Consider the following 17497-nt stretch of genomic DNA (forward strand, 5'->3'; position numbering starts at 1 on the left):
TGGTGGTGATGTTGAGATCGCTTCTGGTCCTAGCCTGGGCTCCTGGTCTTCAGCAATCACGTCCCTCGTGCTCAGCGTGCTCTGATGGGGCTGGTTTGTTATCAGGGTTTGCTATCAGGTTTAGAAGCAGCGTTTGGCCCCAGAGTGATGCCGAGGGATTGTTATGTGTACGATAGCAGGAGGAGATCCTTGAAAGTGTTTTGAAGCCAGGGGGAGAGAGGAGAGGAATAAAATGAAAATAAGAGACTATTTTGCCCCGCCAGCCAGCAAAGCAGCATTAATGAGATTCTGCAGAGGGCAGAGGGAGGGCAAGCCAGCGCAGTCAGCAAAAAATGAATCCGGATGGCTGTAACATAAATATCGAGGGGGATGGAGGAAGCTGGAGACACTGCCCTGCCCTGTGCCATGCCGAGCATTGCAATTTAAGACTGCAGCGTCCTAGTTAGGAGAGCAGTGGTCCGCACATGTGCGTACACGCACGTGCACGCTCATAGAACCGCAGAACGGTTTGGGTTGGAAGTGACCTTAAAGATCTTCCTGTCCAACCCCCCTGCCATGGGCAGGGACATCTTCAACTAGATCAGGTTGCTCAGAGCCCCATCCAGCCAGCGTTTCCAGGCATGGGGCATCTACCACCTCTCTGGGTGATTCATTCTGGTGAAACCTACCCCTGATCTGGCCAGGGTCTTGCTTGCTCTGATGTCCCAGGCTGCTCCTTATCCTTCTGTGTCCTCTTCTCCCACCCACGTGGCCCACCCTCTATTTTGGGAGCTGCTGCAGATGCAGTGATGCTATGACTTTGCTGGAACTTGGAGAAGGATGTGACAATTTTTTTTTGCTGCAGCCATCTGGTGTGTAGGGATCATGGATGAAAGCTGCAAAATTTAGAGCCAGATGTCTAGAGCCCCAAAGCTCAGGGATGTCTGAATGGAGGAATTTGGGTTCTGCCTTGGATTTCTGATTGAAGGAAACCTTGAGTCCTGGGGGCTCCTCTCCCAGGAAGCCGAAGCTCCCAATTAGAAATGTGCACAATGTCTGAGGAGCGCACAGAATGCTTGGGGCTCTCTTGGCCTTTGAACCGTATCTGTTGAAGGATGACCCTGATGCAAGTGGTGAGAGATGCCATCCCAGCCTGGAAGTGTGCTGGGATTCCCTTGCAAATTCAGAGCTCTGGTGCACTCCCAGGGGAATGAAGTGTTCTGATTTGCTCCAGATTTGCTTTGAGGTTTTGAGGAACATCAACGAGTTAGGTTTGAGGGGAAAGCGATCTGCACCACTATGCCCAAGGCTGTGTAGGCAGAAGGCAGGAGAGTGAAGACCCTTGTTGAGATGTACATAGCTGGTTTCAGGTGGGCAAGAATGGAGGCCAAAAGGGGGTGGGAGGCCAAAGAAGAATCTAGAAAACGGGAAAGAAGGAAATGCTCATTCTTCACCATGGCTACCCAGAGAATCCTACGGGGATGTGCACTAGTACCTGAGCTGTTCAACAGATTCATAAATGATCTGGAAACAGGTGGCCAGGGAGATGACAATATTTACTAACTTTAGCAAATTATTTCAGGTAGTTAAATCCACGGAAAGGTGGGGAAATATCTCAGCATCACTGTGGATACTTTTTTGAAATGTCGGTTCAAATCTCAGTCACTGTCAGAAAGGCAAATTGAACATTAGAAGCTGTTAGGATGAAGGTTGAGAAGAAAAGGAGAATATGAGACATGTGGCTGGACTTCATGTTGCAGGAGCACCTTGGACAATGCACAACCCAACACAGAAGGAGTGATGCAGGTAGGAAGAATGGAGCAGTTTCTGTATCAAGAGAGGGTCAACAAATGAGGCCCCTTAGTGCTATAAAACCCTGTCCTTGGAGGTTTCATGTAGACAGAAATATCAAACCATGACTGGTGTGGAGAAGGGGAGCAGGGAACGGTTTATTAACTGTCTCTTTTCTATCCCAGAAATGGATGGCTGTGAAATGAAATTATTTGGCAGCAGGTTTAAAGCAAACAAAAGGAAATAGTTTTTCACATAGTGCATAATTAAATTGGGGAGCTTGTTGTCAGCAAGTGTTTTGGAGGCCAAAGGTATAAAAGGGTTCAAAAAGCAATTACATGAATTTAAGGCTCAGCGAGGGCTGCTAGCACTAGGATTCAGATACAACCTCCAGCCTGGGAACCTGTCACAGGTGGATGGATGGTCAGCAGCTGGCAGGTTGAGTAGGAAGGAAGTATCTCCATACGTTCATACCTTTCTGTATGTTTCTCCTGCATATCCCATGTTGGCCACTGTTAAAAAGATATGGGGCTAGACATCCCTTTCTGAAGGTGTTTCTTCCCATGGTGCAGACCTGAGTTGACATTTTGTGGTCCTGTGAAGATTACCTGTCTCTAACATGGTGTCCTGCAGCGGATCTGAGTCCTCCAGGTGGTCCCTTGTGGTCCCCATGTTCCTGTAGCTCTGGCAAACACCTGCTAAGGCTCTGAGGCCCATCTCTTGCAGCTATTTCCAGTCTTCTACTCAGCTTTTTAAATTCCCCATTGATCTGAGCTTGCGGCTCAGCTCCTGTTATTTCTGCTGGAGAGCACAGCACACATGAGCTAGGAGAAGGAAGGGCTGGCTGACACGCAACCGTCTGAGCCTGAATAAAGCTACTGCTGGACCCAGTGAGGTGGTTTGCCCATCTCTGGTATTCAGTGCATGCTGCTCTTTCTGTAAGCTGGAGGCCAACAAGGGGTTTGACCTTAACAGGGGAAGGGATTTCTGAGGGCATTCACCATTGTTCTAGCACTTTCATTTTTGTGTTATTAAAAAAATAGTGAGGAGCATTTTGCCAACGTGCATTTGCTATTCCATTCACTGGAAGCAGAATTAGCTCAGCGCTGGCCATATTTGAAGCCCCTGCCAACCTCAAAGGACCTTATTCAGTATCCACTTTGTTTCAACAATTAGCAACACGAAAGAGCATCTGGCATGCAAATTGTATGCTAGGACAAATGCCCAATGTGAGGTCCTGCACTGGCAAGCAACAGTTCAAAACAAACAAACAAAAATATCTCTTTCAGTCAAGAGATCTGCTGTTGGGTTGTCTCCAAGTGCCTGCACATTAACACAATACCACTTTTTCTCGTGGTATTCTTCCAGAGCTGGTCTGTGCAGCAAGAAGAGCTGCTCTGCTGTGTACATTGTTAGCTGATTACCAACTTCTAATCACATCTGGGGTAGCTGTCTAACATGCCATGTCTTGGCTGTCATTGCAGCGTGGTGCAGCCTTGTGCTAGAGCTGAACTTGCTCATCATTGCAGGTTGCCCAGAGAAGTTGTGGATGCCCCTGGCTCCCTGGAAGTGTTCAAGGCCAGGCTGGATGGGGCTTTGGGCAACCTGGGCTAGTGGAGGGTGTCCCTGCCCATGGCAGGGGGTTGGAATCAGATGGGTTTTGAGGTCCCTTCCAACCCAAACCAGTCTGTGATCCTTCAGCTTGTGCTAAGGAGCTTCTGCAAACAGCTCTGGAGTGCTTGGTAGGGGAAGAGTTGGAGGAAGGCATGAGACATCATCCTGAAGGCTGATGCCCTTAAGTCCATGATGATGCTCTTACTTTACCACTGGGTAAGTGTCAGGTCCTGTTATAGGGAGAGGGCATCCCAGATCACCACTCAGCTTGAAAATGCAGGGTGGAGAGGAAAAATGGCTTTTCACTCCTGTCTACTGATCTGAGGTAGGAAATAATGCTGACAGGTCGGGAAGCCACAGCAGCATGTTGCCTTTCTGCAGAGGACCTCCCTGTCCCTTGGTGAGGGGTGTGGGAAGGACAGCAGTCCCTACCTGTGGAGAGTGTGAGAAGAAATATTTTCAATATTTTCTTAAAATGCATGAAAAAAATAGACTTTGGGGTCAATATTGCTGAAGCATTGGTGAAAGGGAGCAGATTTCTTTGCTGGAAGTGGAGGCAGGCTTTTATGGGAGGGCGTGGGCTTGGTTGATGCTTTCATGTTTTATTGTCTAAGGCAGGGTTGACCCAGCGGTGGTTCCCAATTGAAGCATGTGGATCCTCATGGCAGGGGTTGTGGGTTGTCCTGCTCTCAGGTGTTATGGCTGCTGATGGAACAACCCTTCTGATGGAATAAAGAGAAAATGAGTGGATGACTAATGAACAAATTCTGTAGGCACTTGCTCAGAAAGCAAACGATTGATTTCTTCTCTTGAGGGTTTTCAGACACTCTTCTGCATTCAGCTTTGCTGGAAAGTTAAAGGGAAAACACTGTCAAAGATGAAATTTCCTATTCAATCCTCTAAGGTCTTTCCTTGAAGCTTATGTAAGGATCTCTGGAAGGTCAGTGGCAGCTTCTGCTGTGGTGTAATGGATTCATTTCTCTTTCCCCCATGACGTCCCCATAGATAACCCCGGTCCCAGACCCTGCTGTCACAGTACAGCTGTGCAAGTGGCAAAGTGCAGATGCTAATTTTTATGGGCTGGCTGAGCCTTCTGCTGTCCCCGTGCTTTGGCAAAGGAGGCTGCAATTCAGCGCGTGGCATCTGCCGCGGTGCCCGGGCGCTTGGCATTGCATGAAAGTGAAAGTGAGTTGCATGAGCAAAAGCAAGGCCAGGAGGGAGGTGGTGGGGTGGTTAGGACTGGATGCGGCCTCAGGAGGGGTTGGATGCAGGTCCCGTTGCCTCTCCATAGCTCCCGTTTTCCCTTCCCTTTTGTGTCTGTTTGTTTGGACATCCCAGCAGATCGTGCCCTCTGCAGATGGGCTTTGACCTTGGCCATCACCCAGGCTTGCTGTGCTGGGGCAGGTAGAGACAGGAGGAATTCAGAGCCTGTGAGACCAGCAATCAGCCCTTAAGCATGTTCTACATATTATGAGATGTGATTTAAGCCTGATAACTACTTTTTTCCACGGTAAAAAAAAAATAAGTTGATAATTCAGGGCTGTGGGAAACTCCACTTACTTTAGCTTGAGGTAACTTCAGCTGAGCTTGTTGAAGTCCCTGATCCATCACAAAACTTCTGAGCTCAGAAAATAAAAATAAAATGGTGATAACAACAGTCCCAGTATGCCCCGTGAGAGACAGAGCAGGGCAAATAGCAAGAGTTTGGAGGTTTTTAATCTTGTAGCTTTGATGTGATTCATGGAAAATAAATGTACTACAACTTTAAGGCTTTGCCTGCAGCTAAATATAAGGGTGTGCTGGCTCCACCCTGCTGCTTTGTTAAGGATGCAGGCATTTATTTTCTGGGGTGGGTTTTTGCTTTATTTTTTTCCTTTCTATTTTATTTTTTTGGTGAATCTCCACCATGAGATAACCAGCGGTTTAAGAGTGTGGTCTTGGAGCATGCAGGAGAGAGACCTCCTAACGTTTTCCCCACAGAAAGTTAAAGGATTGGGACTTAACCAGATCCAAATTTCAACTTTCACGTAAGTGCTGCGCGCTGTCGTCTAGTGGGGAGGTGATGATGGTAGGGATGAAGGCTTAAGACAGCAAGTCTATCTTAACCTGACTTTCACAAGCCCCCAGCCTGGTTGATGTTAAGCCAACAGCCAGGGTAGCCAGGGGCAGCTGATCTTTGCCTCCAGCCATGGGCTTGGGGACGATCAGCCCTGAGCAGCTGACTCTCCTTTTCCTAAATATTGTTTTAGGTGAAAACTCTGTGTGTTGGTAAAACTCAGAGAGGTGATGGTAGGCTGTGTTTTCAATCAGCATTTGCTCAGCCTAAACTTAGTTTGTCTCTGACTTTCTGTTTTTGAAAGAGAAGCCGGTTTCATCTCCATTTTCTATAATCATCTGTTTATTTTATTAGCTTTTTCAAAAAAGCTGCATTTCCCCTGATGCCTGGCCACCTGTTTTATATGAGCTGCTGAAGGTCTGAGCTCTTGCTCTGCTCGTGCAGAGCAGATTTCTTTCAACAAGCCAAAAGAAACGACACGACTATATACTAAAAAGGGCAAAAAACCCCACATGCTGTGCTATTTTGGTAGTAGCAAATTATGCGTCCTACAAATTACCATTGGTTATGAACATCGTCCGTCTGTCTGGATGACAATGTCCTGCTTTCAGACCAGCACTAATACGGTTAGAGTTAGGATAATACCCATTGAACTCCAAAGCGTCTCCTCTTTTCTGAGCCCTGATTTATTCCTACCAGCAAATGTCACATGTAAGTACAAGTTTTATGGCTGTATAATTCACAGACTGTTAGGCATCTTATTAGGAAGGACTTTTTAAAAAATGACTTGAGGTTGTTCCTTTGGTATCTGGAAACTATCAATTCTTAGATTTTCTTACTTGCTGGCTTTCTCTTTTCCTTTTTTACTTTTCCTTTTTTTATTTCCTTTTTATTTTCCTTTTTTCTTTCCATTTTTCTTTTCCTTTTTCCCCCCCTTCCCCCCCTTTTCCCCCTTTTCTTTTCCCTTCCTTTTCTTTTCCTTCTTTTTTTCCTTCTTTCTTTCATATGCTTTCTCTCTATTTTTCCTTCTCTTTTCTTTTTTCCTTTTATTCTTTCCTTTCTTTCTGTTTCTTCTGGTTATCTCCTCCTTTTTTTCTCATTTTCTCTTTTCCCCTTTTCCTTATTTTCCTTCCTATCATCTTTTAATTTTTATTTCTTTTTCTTGTATTTTCTTTTTTCTTTCTTTTTCTTTCACTCTTTCCAGTAAAGAGCAAGTTGAACTGAGGATTTACCTTTCAATCTTAGCTTCATGAACATCAGCTCTGAAATACCACGCTGAATCCAGAGTGAGGACTGTGATACCATAAATACATTGAAAGATAGTTTAGATTTGATTATATGTAAGATTTTCCTCACCTACAGTATCACGAGCGTATTCATCATTTGATACTTTACAGATTTTTTGCCAGCTGTAATAAAAAGCAGTAATTTGCACTCTCTGTTCATTTGTGCTTCAGGAAGATGATAAAATCCCAAATATTCCCATGTGTATTCCTGCTTCTCTTGCACACTTATTTGCAGTGGCATGGCAGGCTCACTGTGAACTGCTTTTTAGGCTGCTCTGCATCGAGAAGCTCCAGTAGCAGTTTTCTGGCTGATTTTGTTTAAGGAGCAGAGGAGCATCATGAGGGACATCTGCCCATCAGACTGGTGCTCTGTTCACTCCTGCACCCCACTGCCCTCCCACCCCACGGGTCACCTTGCAGATGTGGTTCATGCCCATGCCTTGACCTGTGGTGGTCTTTGCATGCAGTGTTTAGTGAATACCCTAAGCAGGTGTTGCCAGATGTGAGGTCACCTGGGGGCTCATGGGCAGGGGTGGAGCAGGGTGAAGCCCCTGGTTCCCCAGCTCAGCTTTGGTATGTGCATGCACTGGACTGATCCCAAAGTAGGAAGCCCAGCAGGCGGCTTTATTCTCTCCTACAAGCCCTCTCTGGACCAGAGTGTGCCTTGCAGCTGTAGCGAGGGCAGGTTATGAGCCTTCCAGCCTTGTGGCTCCAGAACAGATGTTGTCTTGTCCCACTTTCACACCACCTATGGTTTCTTTTCCAATTTTCCTGAATCACCTTTTTCACAAATAGGATTGAAAGAAAGAAAGAGAATGGCACATCCCTGGGGAGGGGGGGGCAGGTTGTTTTTTGCCTTCCACGCTGCCTGGCGCATTCCTTGTAGAGGGTGTCTGGTCGGCATTTCTGCAGTATCTCTCTCCTATAACACATCTTTGCTTTTCCTCTCTGGGGTCTTCTCCATGCTGATTATCTGTGCCAAGCAGAGGATAGGAGGTGAGCTGCTTTACTGACTGCCTGGGGAGAAAACAGTATGGTGGCCTCATTCCTTGCTGAATGGATCTAGGCATTGCTCCACTTCCATTAAATATATTCATGATGAATTCAGAGACCTCTTCCTTTTCCTCCTCCTCCTTCTTCTTTCTTCTCCTTCTCCTCCTTCTCCTCCTTCTTCCTTCTTCTTCCTTCTCCTTCTCCTTCCTTCTCCTCCTTCCTTCTCCTTTCTTCTCCTTCCTCTCCTCCTTCTCCTCCACCTCTACCATAGCCATTACTGCATGGTCGTAGTGCAGCAGGACCTGGGGACAGCTAGGTGAGGTCCTAGTGTGTCAGATGCTGCACAAATCCAGAGCAATGTTCCCATCTCTGACTACCACATCCATGAGCCTTATCTGATGCCAGAGCTATCTGCCTGTTGTATTCCAAAGGCAGCCTTTGCAGGAGGAAGACCCCAAGGTGTCTCAGCGGAGGGGTGGTGTTGTGGAACTCCTGGGAGCCCTTGTGAAGGTTCCTCCCTTCGAGTGCCCGGGGTGTTTGTTGGCAGAATCAGTCCCACCATCACCCCCCAACTGCTGCCATGGTGTCTTAGGGCTGTGGATGGCCAAACAGGTGCTTGCAGAGGGCTTCATGTATTTTAAACCGGCTTTGATCCGTCGCAGTGATGAGTGCAGGGTTGGCTGGGCTGCATCCTCAGATGCTCAGGAGCTGCTCTGCATGGTGTTTCAGGTCATAAAACCAAAGTGCTGTGCCTGGAACGACAGATTGCTGCCACAGCATAAACAAATCTATCGGAACCAGACAGCTTGCTAATTCACCCTGCGCAACATGCGTGTCGCTCCACCCTTCCCCTGCATCCCTGGCCAGACTGGGAATGGCTTGAGCATTGCTGCCTTCTCAAAGAGAGGGAAAGAGAAAGAAATTGTGCTTCCAGAGACCAAACAAAGCAGAATTAATCACTTGGGACTCTGGGGCGATTCCCCATCATGCTCCCAGATGGGGAATCATTTCCCAAAGCTCTTGTTTTGAGTAAAATAGGAGTGACAGCTGCCATCTGGGTGAGGAAGAATGCTGGTCCTAACAATAATGAAGGACTCTTGGAAGTAGCCTGGGCTGATGATTAAGTCTTTAGCCTTAAGACTCTGGGAAATGGGTTTGTTTGGGTCTCTGGGGCTCGGACAAGCAGCCAGGTGTGATAGCCACACCGAGACCCACGCAGCTGCGGCTGCTGCTCAGCTCCCCGTGCCTGGGGAAGTCCTCTGGGGACCAAGCCCCGCTCACAGGCACTGCACGAGAGAGGGTGGGATGTTGTTCCCTGGCCTCTCCGTGTGTGACTCCGTGCCTTGGTGCAGAGATGTCCTGGCCCGGAGTGATGCGAGCGTGAATGTCCTGCGGGACCCCTGGGTGCCCTGGTCCAGCAGATGCCTCGGGCAGGGTTTCTCAGTGCACTGATGAAATGAGGATGAGGAGGGGGAGAGACAGACCTGGGCAGGTCCTGGCACGCGAGGAGCAGAGGAAGCATCACCAGTACAGTTTCAGCTGGTAGTACCTGGCAGTGTCTGCTCGAGACCGGCTGTTTCAATGCTGCACAGGACTCACTCAGAGTGACTTCGTCTTGGTCCAGCCCTGGCAGAAGATGTAGCATCAAAAGAGGGGTGAATCCTGAAGGATGCTGCAGGAAGCGTGGGTGAGCTCCCTGGGGTAGGAGCAAGGTGATGGGTATAGATGGGAGATGCCTGTTACTTAAAATGAATCCCACACTGGTCCCACCAAGCTGGGACTGACATGGGCTGGCACTAAAGTTTCTCCAGAGCACTAAAGTTTGTTCGGAGCCTTTTTCATTCTGTCTGGGTCAAACCCCTTGAGAAGGAGTGAGGCCCTTCTCCTCTGGGTGACTTTGGAGGAGCTGTCTAATGGTTTCTGGAGCACGTATATGTAAATCTCTACCTACAGGTCCCTGGACTTTTGGCAGCAGATGGAAATTAAAGGCTGTTTTTTGTATACGGATTGATGAGCTGCAGCTGATGTTGCTCGTTTACACCTTTTCCATCTCCTAATGAAAGGGAAGCAGTGTGCACTGGCAAATTGAACAAATGCTCTATAGAGCACCTACAGAGTGTGTGTGTGTATACACTGCAGAAGGGAAGTGCACAGAGACGTGAGCGTTAGCATTTCTAAGGAATGGCAGTTCTCCTTTGGAAGTCTAAGTGAACACCATTTTACAGCAGTTGCCTAGTTTAAATCATCTTTGCTCTGTTTTGTCGTATCCATTATTTTCAGCTGTCATGTAAAGTGCCACAAAGACTTTTCAAGAGGCTTCTTTCTGCTTCCCTCTAATAATCCCAGGAACAGGCACGGGTCCCTTTGTCCGGGGCTCACTCTGATAGCTCTCAGTGTTCGATTTGCTGGAGAGGAACCACTTTGTAGAACAATAGGACAATCAGCGCTGCAGTAGCTCAAGTGCTGCCATCCTACCCTTGAAGAGGCAGGAGAGAAGCGAGGTGGAATCGTGTTTTGGCTATCACAATTAATGGCTTTTAGGAAAAGCTTTGGTGGCGGCTCAACAAAGGTGATCCTGGGTTGCAAAAATTGATGCATTTTATTCACTTTGACATTTGTTGGGGTTTAGTGTGATCCTTGGTGCTCAAGGAGAATGATAAGCTCTGGTGTTCAGCTCTGGATTATGACTTGGGCTCTGAGTCTAACAGGGGGGGTCCAAGCCTAGTGTGTCAAGGGCAGGATAAAGTCCAGCAGAGATAAAGCATTGCCTGACTTTCTTGGCTTGTTAAAGAGTTAGTAGGGTCCAACAATGGGTGAAACATTGAGACCAGAGCCATGGGGCAGTAAAGTACCTCTAAAGGCTGCTGAAACACCAGGGACCTGTCAGTGCTGTGGATCCATCCATGGCAGTCCTGCACTAGACAAACATCTCCCTTAGGGGTCCCTACTTTGGAGCTGGGGTGAACCAGAAGACTTCCTGAGGACTTTCTCAGTACTTTGATGCTATAGTCTTTATGTCTTCCCTTGTGGCTAAGGCATCCTATGCTTAGCTCTGGGTAGCCTTGAGGGAACTGTGTCCTGGTTTCTTGTGAGGAACACACAATTTCCTACTGGAGTGGAGGGAACAACAAGTGCCCCCATTGCCCAAAATATCCCAAAATATCCAACGCTGCATGTGACTCCATGCTGACTTTGTGCTAAGTTTTCCTTACTCTGCTCCAGCTGCTGCCCTCAGCTATACCTGTCTGCCCATCTCCCGCCCCTTGCGCCATCAGTTACTGGTCCAGGTCTGCAATCCCAGTCACACACCAGCCTGCATCAGAAATTCCTTTTGCTGATCAGCCCGTGGCAGCTAAACGTACCATAAATATGGCTTAAATTACCCTAACGATGCTGTACTGGGGGTTAAAAAGCTGTTTCTATCTATCAGTTAAGAACAGCTCTGTGAGGACCCTTTTCTAGAGCTATTAGGGGAAAAGAGGTGTAAAGATGGAGGTTGAGGTACTTGTGAAGAACTCCTTCATGCATTGTCTATGATTGCTTTCTCATCCAGCCCTCTGGTCCTGGATGTGATGTGATGTGATACAGGAAGGCACCAAGACCGCGTGATGGAGGGAGTCCTTCCTCTCCCAGCTTTGTCCCCAGGGATGGCTCGGAAAGCAGGTGAAGAAGGCTGCAGAATGCAGCTTTGCTATAGGTACATGAAGAAATAAGCCATTACAGTGGGATCTACTAGTTAATGCTTTAAAATACATAAATAACAAGGAGGAAAATAACTTTTCAAGTAAGTTTTAAAAGTAGAAGCAAACTTTTATTTTAAATTTGCACTATGCTTATGGAAGCACAGGATGGGTCCTTCTGACTGTTTATTCGTGAAGCTTGATCCTTACAGTGACCACTGGCAGAGCTGGTTTTGCATTTCATCTGCCATCGCACTGCCTAGTCCCTTTGCCTGTTGCTTGACTTTCTTGAGTCCTGCTGGAGTTTCTCATAGAGTTTTGTGGCCTTGAAGCCTTATTAAACTTCTCTAAGGCACCAACTTTAGGAATTAAAAAGAAGTTTAAAAATGATATTAAAAAAACCTGTTGGCGTAAGGTCATTTTCGCTCAGTCCCATAGCGCTGGGGTTGTCCTGGGCTCATAAAAAAAACACTTAAATTGTGCTCTGGGGATATCCCCGTGCAAAATACTGCCTTGTGTGTTGGCATGATGCGTGAATACACCCAGGTGCTTTTCATGAAGTTCCAGGTCTGACATTGTGTGGAAAGCTGAAAAAGTCTCAGGAAAACTGTCATGAGAAAATCTGGGCTTGTTTAGCCCAGAAATAAAAGTTGCAATCTGGACCTCTGAGCAATCCTAAACGAAAAGAAGAGAACTCAATATATTTACAAGAAAAAAAAAAAAAGCACCAAGCTCTCGGTGTTGAAGGCAACCTCATGGCTTTGGGATGGTCTGCGGAGTCAGCGCTGCAGCCCGTCCTCCTGCTCGCTGGCAGCTCTGGCCAGGGCTGGCAGCAAGCCGAAACCGTGGTGGAGGAGAGAACTCGCCCTCTGGCTTTTCTTCGGAGGCAAGGAAGGTGGATTGTTTTCTGGCGATGAAATTTCCTATTGAAAAATTGAATGCTTCCCTCTCGTGCTTGTGAATGGGACGCCCGGGAAGCAGAGCACGCTGGTTCCAATTACCAGCGCAGCAAGGCCAAGTGCTGCAGTCAGGCAGGAATTTATACTTTTTCATATGTACTTGAGAAGATAAAACCTTTTTTCTTCCTCTTCTTCTTTTTTCTTCTTTATGTATGTAATGAATGCAAAGTAGGAGCTAAGTCAGCCAAGCTGCCTTTGATTTGTTCTAATACTAATATTTTATGTCTGAATATGTGCCTAATCACTCAAATTAGTCAAAGTTGCTACCTCTGTTGGGCCAAAAAAAAATGGTCCCAGGGAGCAGGTTCATTCCTTGCTCCCCTTCACATCATCTCTAGGGATGGTTTGTCTGGAATTTTCCTGGAAGATCTACTTGGTAGCATGTCTGCAGGGTAAGCTCAGAGTGGTTAATACGGATCCCAACCCAAAAATGGCATCAAGAGATCATCAAGAAGGTAAATAATATTGTGGGTGCACGAACAGGACTGTTGCTTCCCTTCAGTCCCACACGCATCGAACGCTACAGTTGAGAACATCAGGGATTTCTGACTGTCCTACACAGTTATTGCTCCTCCTGACTGTCCTACACAGTTACTGCTCCTCCATTAATGTCCAACGTTTTCACTTGCTTTCTAGGCAAGATTTGCATGTGGGAAAAGATGTTTCTTCAGATACCTCAGTGTATGAGCTACAGGGAAGGCAGGCAAGACCAATGTCTATCAACCACGAAGGACAGGGGTGACATTAGAAACTGGAAGAGGGCTCAGGAGATCAGGGCTTGATTCCCACCTTGGGCACAGCTTTTCTGTGCAGCATTTCTTACACAGTGTCTGGATGACAGTACCCCACTGGTAAAATGCCTCCCATGATGTGTCTGTGTAACCCATTTGAGGTGGGAACACTTTTGATATCTGTCTCCACAGAGCCTGAAGTTCGGTGATGCTGCCCTTACTTGAAGCCATAAGTTACCTGCATACCAAATACTCATGGTGGCAGTGGTAAGAAATTTGTGGTATGAGGCTCTTTCCCTTGGTCTAATGGATCATAACAAGACTTTTTTCCAGTGACGGGGATTTCCTGATCCTTTAGTGGTGCATCTGTTTATTAATCCCAGTGAATCATCCAGTCTCTCTTGAAGCCCATGCATGCTTGCTCCTGCAAGTCCTTTGGCAAGGAGTTCTGTAGATCCACTATCTGCTGCAGGGAAACCATCTCTGTTTGCTTGTCTTGAACCTCCTGCTAGGTTAATTTGGAGGCCCTAGATGACTGAAGGGAGGCTGGCAGTAATCGTAACATGGTACAGTTGCCCATTGTAGCAGTTGACCTAGTTGATGGCTTGTTTCATTGTCAGGCTATGAAGAATCAGCCTCCTTCAGGCACCTCAGTAGAAGGGAAGTGGGAGGCACTGGTTTTAGGGACTCACCTTGACCAGTGGTCTGTATGTGTAGAACCTCATGGGAGATAATGTGGCTGTCTTAGGGTAAAACAGGCAGGTTGATGAAGGGAGAAAGAGAGGGAGGGGGACATAACCACGACATAAGCGCTGTACCAAGCCCCATTTTCAATTCTAAGTATTGAAAGAGGTTAGAACCACTGAATCCAGGTGTTGGAACAGGCTGGGATCATGTAGCTGCCTGGTTTATTTCTACAGGGACCTTCACCACTGCTCCTCATCTAGACAAAGCCATGAGGAGCACCAGCACTGCTTGCCCCTCTGGGACCCCTTCTTCCCAGACCTTTCCCTGCCTGTGCGGGCAGGCTGGCTTGCCCAATTTTCAGGCAGTGCTGGCTGTAACTAGTACTAGCTGTGACCGCACATGGGGCTGTAGGCTCCAGCTTTGCATGCTGCCTTCTGCAGATATCTGGCAGAGCACAAAGACCTCATGGAGGCACCCTTTCCAATGCACACTTGAGGCAGGTGGTGCTGCTCCAGGACCCGGCTGTTGCATCTCCATGTTCCTCTTGATATGTAAAATGAGAGCGTGTGTCTCTAGTGTTGTTTGCATCCCAGTGTCACCTACGGGTCTTCAAGTAGGATCCCCGCTTTCCTATGTGCATGCAGAAAGCTGAAACAAAGCCAAAGCTTGCCCTAAAGAGATGGTGGTGTGAGACGAGGGGTGGCAGGCAGATGAAACTAGCTGGAGGAGAATGAAAAATAATGATCCTGAATTGGCCACGGGAGATGCAGAGGTCCCACCACACACGAAGTAGCTTATAGTATATGGAAATGTTGCGTACACATCTATACGGTTGCAAAAGACGCACGTTGTTCAGTTGTGTTGTTGGGAAATAGTACACGATCATTAGAAGTGAGCTAGAATGGGAACACCTGGAGGGGCAGAGTTAAGGGTGACTATGCAGCCCAGCCCTGGCATTTCTTCACTTTGGAGAGCTACACAGCATAATTTCATCATGGATTTATATACAGCTAATTGGCACGTAGTTTGATATGCAAATAAAACCATCATAAATATCAGAGAAAGATTTAAAGCTCTGCTTTCCACTGTTATGCTACAGTCCTTGCTTTTCTGGTCAGTCTAATCTACTAGATTTCTCCTTTCATCATCTTGTGTTTTGAAGACGTGATATCTCTTTCAAAGAACATCTGTCAGACATATATTAATTAGTTAATTTTTCTGCATGGAATGAAAAAGCAAGGGTGGGGAACCCAGAGCCCTGAGGATCAGATGCAGTGCATGGCCAAGTAAATATTTTGGGGTAATGCAGAGATGTGTCATGTGTGGCATCTGCTCAGTCTATAAAGATCGCTCTAGCTCTTGGCAGGAAACAGGTTTCCTACCAGAGATATACGGTTTATGCTAAAGACTGAAGTGAAATTTTCTTATTGTACATAATAGAGCATCTGTAGTAGAAACCATTGAGATGTCACTTCCAGACTGAGCTTTCTAGATCAAGGGTGCTACAGGCAATGGTGCTGAAGGATGTTTTTAATTCAGAAGATCAAGCTTAAGTAGTTTAAGAATGGGAGAAAATGTGGATAGAGTGAGTATTTTTATATTCAAAGACAAATTGAAAGTGTAAACTTGTTTGCTGGTAACATCAAAGGTTGCAGCTAGATTGGGATGCCTGGATGATTCTCCTCAGGTTTACCCTGAAAACCAAATTTATTGTGATTGTTGTGTTGTGATCTTTGGTGAATGTCTTTTAGTATCACTGTAGTTTTTGAATCAGATACATTTGCAATATCAAGATATGTGTTTTATGTGAGGGGACTACGGCCAGGTGTGTCCTCAGTATGCACAGCAGTTTTCTTCTAGCTCAACTGGAGAAGAGCTGTGTGCAGTTTTGGGGCCAAACCCGGGCCTGGCATCAGTGCATAGGAGTGAACTGCAGCAGGGTAATGCACATGTAGATGCCAGGCAGGAATTCCTGAAGGGTGTCAGGAGTGGTGGAGCATGTCCCTCCATTGGAGAGATTTGGAAATCTTTCTAAGGCAGGGTCCTCTCTGTCAAATCCCTCCTTGACACCTCTGATTCTCCGGGGATGAGGAGCCCCCAGGCTCACTGGGCAGTGGCCAGCCTGGGTGCCCCGTTTCTGTCCTCATGTGGGAGAGCTGCCCCGATACTGGACAACAAGGGTCTTCCTGATGGCAATCAATACATGGCAATGTGCTTTCAGGGGGATGAGTTTTGGTTTTTTTCAGGTTGCACCACAGCTGTGTTTGACTTCCACCATCTGTCTTTACCATCTCTACCTTTTTTGGTGGTTTTTATTTGCTTGCAGGCTTCCAGTCCTGATAATGCATTGGGTGTGGGCAACCAACCTATCGCTACAGGAGCAATCCTACTTGTTTTTTCCTTTCGGAATAAGAGAACATCCCTTATCCCTTCTTTTATTTGTCCCCCTTTTTTGGTTTCTTCTCTTTTCCATTCTCCTCCATGCTACCTTTTTTTCCCAATCCATTCTCCTGTAGAGCAGAACGCCACTGAAGCATGAGCTCTTCCAGGGGCAGAGGAGCCTGAAGGCTGTAAGCCAGTCTATGAGGATCATGGTTTTTTCCCAGAGAGGTCCCTGGGGGGTGGGAGGAGGCATGGAAGGTGATAGCTGGTGTGATCCCTCAAAGGAAACGCCTTTTTTGTTGTTGCTGGTGGATGTTTCATGTACTGCATCCAGCTCTGGAGTGCTCAGTACAAGAAGGACATGGAGCTGTTGGAGAGAGTCCAGAGGAGGCCACGAAGATATCAGAGGGCTGGAGCACCTCTGCTATGGAGACAGGCTGAGAGAGTTGGGGTTGTTCAGCCTGGAGAAGAGAAGGCTCCGGGGAGACCTTATTGTGGCCTGTCAATACTTCAAGGGGGCCTCTAAGAAAGATGGGGACAGACTTTTTAGTAGGACCTGTAGTGATAGGACAGGGGGTAATGGGTTTAAACTAGAGGGTAGATTCAGACTGGATAGGAGAATGAAATTTTTTACGCTGAGGGTGGTGAAACACTGGCACAGGCTGCCCAGAGAGGTGGTAGATGCCCCATCCCTGGAAACATACAAGGTCAGGTTGGACGGGGCTCTGAGCAACCTGATCTGGTTGCAGATGTCCCTGCTCATGGCAGGGAGGTTGGAGTAGATGACCCTTAAAGGTCCCTTCCCACCCAAACCATTCTGTGATTCTATGATTCATGTAATTAGGCAGTGGACTGCTGGTGCGTCCTAGAGGCTTAAAAAAAAAATACATCATTTTCCCCCATCCGCCCAGACAAATAATCACAGAACTGCCTTGAGGAGAAAGGGAAAGGATGTTTATCATCAGCTGGGGATCTGATAAAGCACTGCATGTCACAAGATACACAGTAAAGTCACGATGCTGGCAACGCCAGGCTAAGGATTTTTGTTGGGGCTCATGGTTTATTTTCTTGCATGATAAAATAAGACCTGTGGAAGTGCTGGTGGTGAGCTCCCATCTATCTGTTCTCATGCTTCCAGCCGCTTCTGCTTGAATTATTCATGTTCAGTGAGTGATCTGCAAACAGCTCCTGTGATCTCCCTGTGATCTGTGTGTGTGTGAGACTCACCCCTGCTTAGGTCAGGACATTTTCTTGTTTCCTTCCTCGCAGCAGGGTGTCTGAGAATCTCCAGATTGCTCACTGCCTCTTTCTGATTAACCCTCCATTATTTATTATTTAC

At 47.1% G+C, this 17497-nt stretch overlaps 1 protein-coding gene across 1 annotated transcript in view; it reads left to right on the forward strand.

Moving 5' to 3' along the window:
- The first annotated feature begins 5306 nt into the window (after positions 1 to 5306).
- Positions 5307 to 17497, forward strand: part of ZBTB7C (zinc finger and BTB domain containing 7C) — a 107003-nt gene continuing 94812 nt past the window's right edge. The window contains exon 1 of the mRNA XM_054811024.1: positions 5307 to 5411. Within this exon, the coding sequence (XP_054666999.1) occupies positions 5329 to 5411 (83 nt within the window). The 5' untranslated portion in view covers positions 5307 to 5328. The remainder of the gene's footprint in view (positions 5412 to 17497) is intronic.

This window comes from Grus americana, chromosome Z, assembly GCF_028858705.1.
Source record: "Grus americana isolate bGruAme1 chromosome Z, bGruAme1.mat, whole genome shotgun sequence".
In the NCBI taxonomy this organism is placed as follows: domain Eukaryota; kingdom Metazoa; phylum Chordata; class Aves; order Gruiformes; family Gruidae; genus Grus; species Grus americana.